At 42.2% G+C, this 2659-nt stretch overlaps 1 protein-coding gene across 1 annotated transcript in view; it reads right to left on the reverse strand.

The window, feature by feature from the left end:
• The window catches only part of LOC147817320 (protocadherin gamma-A9-like), a 2682-nt gene extending 537 nt beyond the window's left edge, over positions 1 to 2145 (reverse strand). Inside the window, exon 1 of the mRNA XM_087171006.1 lies at positions 1 to 2145. Coding sequence (XP_087027132.1) covers positions 1 to 1819 — 1819 coding nt within the window. The 5' untranslated portion in view covers positions 1820 to 2145.
• Positions 2146 to 2659: the final 514 nt, after the last annotated feature.

Below are 2659 nucleotides of genomic sequence, written 5' to 3' on the forward strand. Positions count from 1 at the left end.
CTTCAAACAGCGCCCTGTCTGTGGCTTTCTGCAGTTTATAGGAGAGCCAGGCATTCTGTCCAGAGTCCACATCAACAGCCACCACTTTAGTCACCAGATAGCCCACATCTGCTGAACGAGGCACCATTTCAGCCACCAGAGAGCCACCAGTCTGGACTGGGTACAGAACCTGAGGAGGGTTGTCGTTCTGGTCCTGGATCAGTATCTTCACAGTCACATTGCTACTGAGTGGAGGAGAGCCTCCATCCTGTGCTTTGACGTGGAAGTGGAAATCTTTGATCTGCTCGTAGTCAAAAGAGCGCACTGCATGGATGACTCCACTATCAGCACTAATGGACACATATGAGGAGACTGGCACTCCGTTAACAGAGGAGTCCTCCAGTATGTAAGAAACACGGGCATTCTGGTTCCAGTCAGCGTCTTTGGCTTTCACTGTGAATATAGAGAGGCCTGGTGTGTTGTTTTCTACAATGTAGGCCTCATATGAGCTTCTCTCAAAGACAGGCGCGTTGTCATTCACATCAGAGATCTGTAAGGTGAGAGTGACACTGCTGGAGAGGGAGGGGACTCCCTCATCAGAGCAGGTCACTGTTATATTATACTCAGAGGCTCTCTCTCTGTCTAATTCACTGTCTGTCACCAAGCTATAGAAATCGGTTGAAGAAGTGCTTATAGTAAATGGTATGTTACCATTTATTCTGCAGTTCACTTGACCATTGTTAGCTGAATCTGGGTCAAGGACACTGAAGATAACTATAACTGTATTTTGAGGAGAATCTTCTGGGATTGAATCAGATTTGGAAAGTATACTGATCACAGGCTTATTATCATTAATATCAATAACATCGACTATAATCTTACTGGAATCAGAAAGACCACCACTGTCTTTAGCCTCAATGTCAATTTGGAAATACTTGGCTTTTTCAAAGTCAACTTCACCAACTAATATTACTTCACCATTTTCATTTATTGTAAATATATCAGACACACTGTCCATAGTGGTCGATACTGAATAAGAAACTTCCCCATTTGTTCCTTTATCTGCATCAGAAGCACTGACTGTCGTCAGTGTTGTTCCTTTCTGAGAATTTTCCGCTATTGCCGCCTTGTAAACCGACTGCGTAAAAACAGGAGCATTGTCGTTTGCATCGAGCACGGTCACATAAATCTTTACTGTACCAGACATCTGAGGTTCTCCTCCATCTATCGCTGTTAACAACAATGATATCTTTTCCTCTTTCTCTCGGTCTAACGGCTTGTGTAAAATCATCTCAACCTTTTTATTTCCATCCGCCTGACTTTGTATTTTCAGTAAAAAATTCTCTGTAGGTTTCAAGCTGTAATTTTTCAGACCATTTATACCAATGTCTGCATCGACCGCTCTATCTAATACAAATTTTGATCCTGTGACTGCGGATTCGCTAATTTCAAAACGTTTCTCATCATTTTTAAAACTGGGGCTGTTGTCATTGATGTCAATAATCTCTACTGTTATTCGAAAAAGCTCCATCGGGTTTTCTAGAATAATCTGCAAATGTAACGCACAAGGCGTCGTCTGTCTGCAGAGCGCCTCTCTGTCGATTCTCTCTTTCACTTGGAGGACTCCTCTTTCTTTGCTCAGCTCGATGTATTCTGCACTGTCGCCCGTAAATATACGGGCTTTACCTGCCTTTAATCTCTTAACATCCAAACCTAAATCCCGTGCTATGTTGCCCACCACAGAGCCTTTTGCCATTTCCTCTGGAATAGAGTAGCTAACTTGTCCGAGAACTAAACCAAGGGAGACGATCGAAATGAAAAACAGTACTTGCCGTCTCATTGTTCTATCCACAGTCTACGTTGCCCCACAAAAGAAGGTGTTACACTCGCTTTCACAACACAAAAATATCTTCAAGTGAAAATAAATTTAAAAATGTTGATATAATCCACAAATTTTGAAGGAGAATCTATCCGCTTGATGTGTCCGTCTAATGGTTTATCTGTCCCTGAACAGTGCTTTCTCCTCTTTTCTTTCTACTAAAATACCAACATGACATGGGAGGATCTGCTTCAGATCCTCTCTCCAACTGCAACACGTTGACCAACAGCGGCCCACGGAGTTCAAGGAGTGAAATTACAAGAGTAAAGTTATCAGTTGGAACAGTTTAGGAAGGTGCATCATTGGTATGATGGAAAACCTTTAAAAATAATTATCAAAAGGGGGAGGTCCGCCCATCAAAACGTCAAAAAAATATAGATAACATGTAACCACAGCCACAAAATAAAAACAAAGTAAGAATAACCCACAAAAATTAAAACATATTATTACAGTTGTATCACACGTGATATGGGAGATAGAAAGGAGAAGCAGGTTACATGGGACTGAAACTAAATTGTCAGCGAGCAGACATATATAAACATGCAACCCTTACAAAACCAAAGGAGAAAATTTTCTAACCTCTAAAGGAGAGTCTGGTTCATCCAGGATGCTCTTTTCATTCTGTATCCGCTGCATCGTCCCTGTAGAACTGGGGTCCATTATCAGCACGTTCTGACTACCAGCTCTGCCGAACTTACAGTCACTCTTTCTGGAGTCAGTCGTCCTGCACACCTCGTAATTGTACACATGCTGCAGAGTCCCTGTCCCCAAAGTGTCTGAGTAACGTGGTGGATAATATGG

The sequence above is a fragment of the Seriola lalandi genome, unplaced genomic scaffold, assembly GCF_002814215.2.
Source record: "Seriola lalandi dorsalis isolate HSWRI2012SDOR001 ecotype SW California unplaced genomic scaffold, Sedor1 jcf7180002054973, whole genome shotgun sequence".
Taxonomy (NCBI): domain Eukaryota; kingdom Metazoa; phylum Chordata; class Actinopteri; order Carangiformes; family Carangidae; genus Seriola; species Seriola lalandi.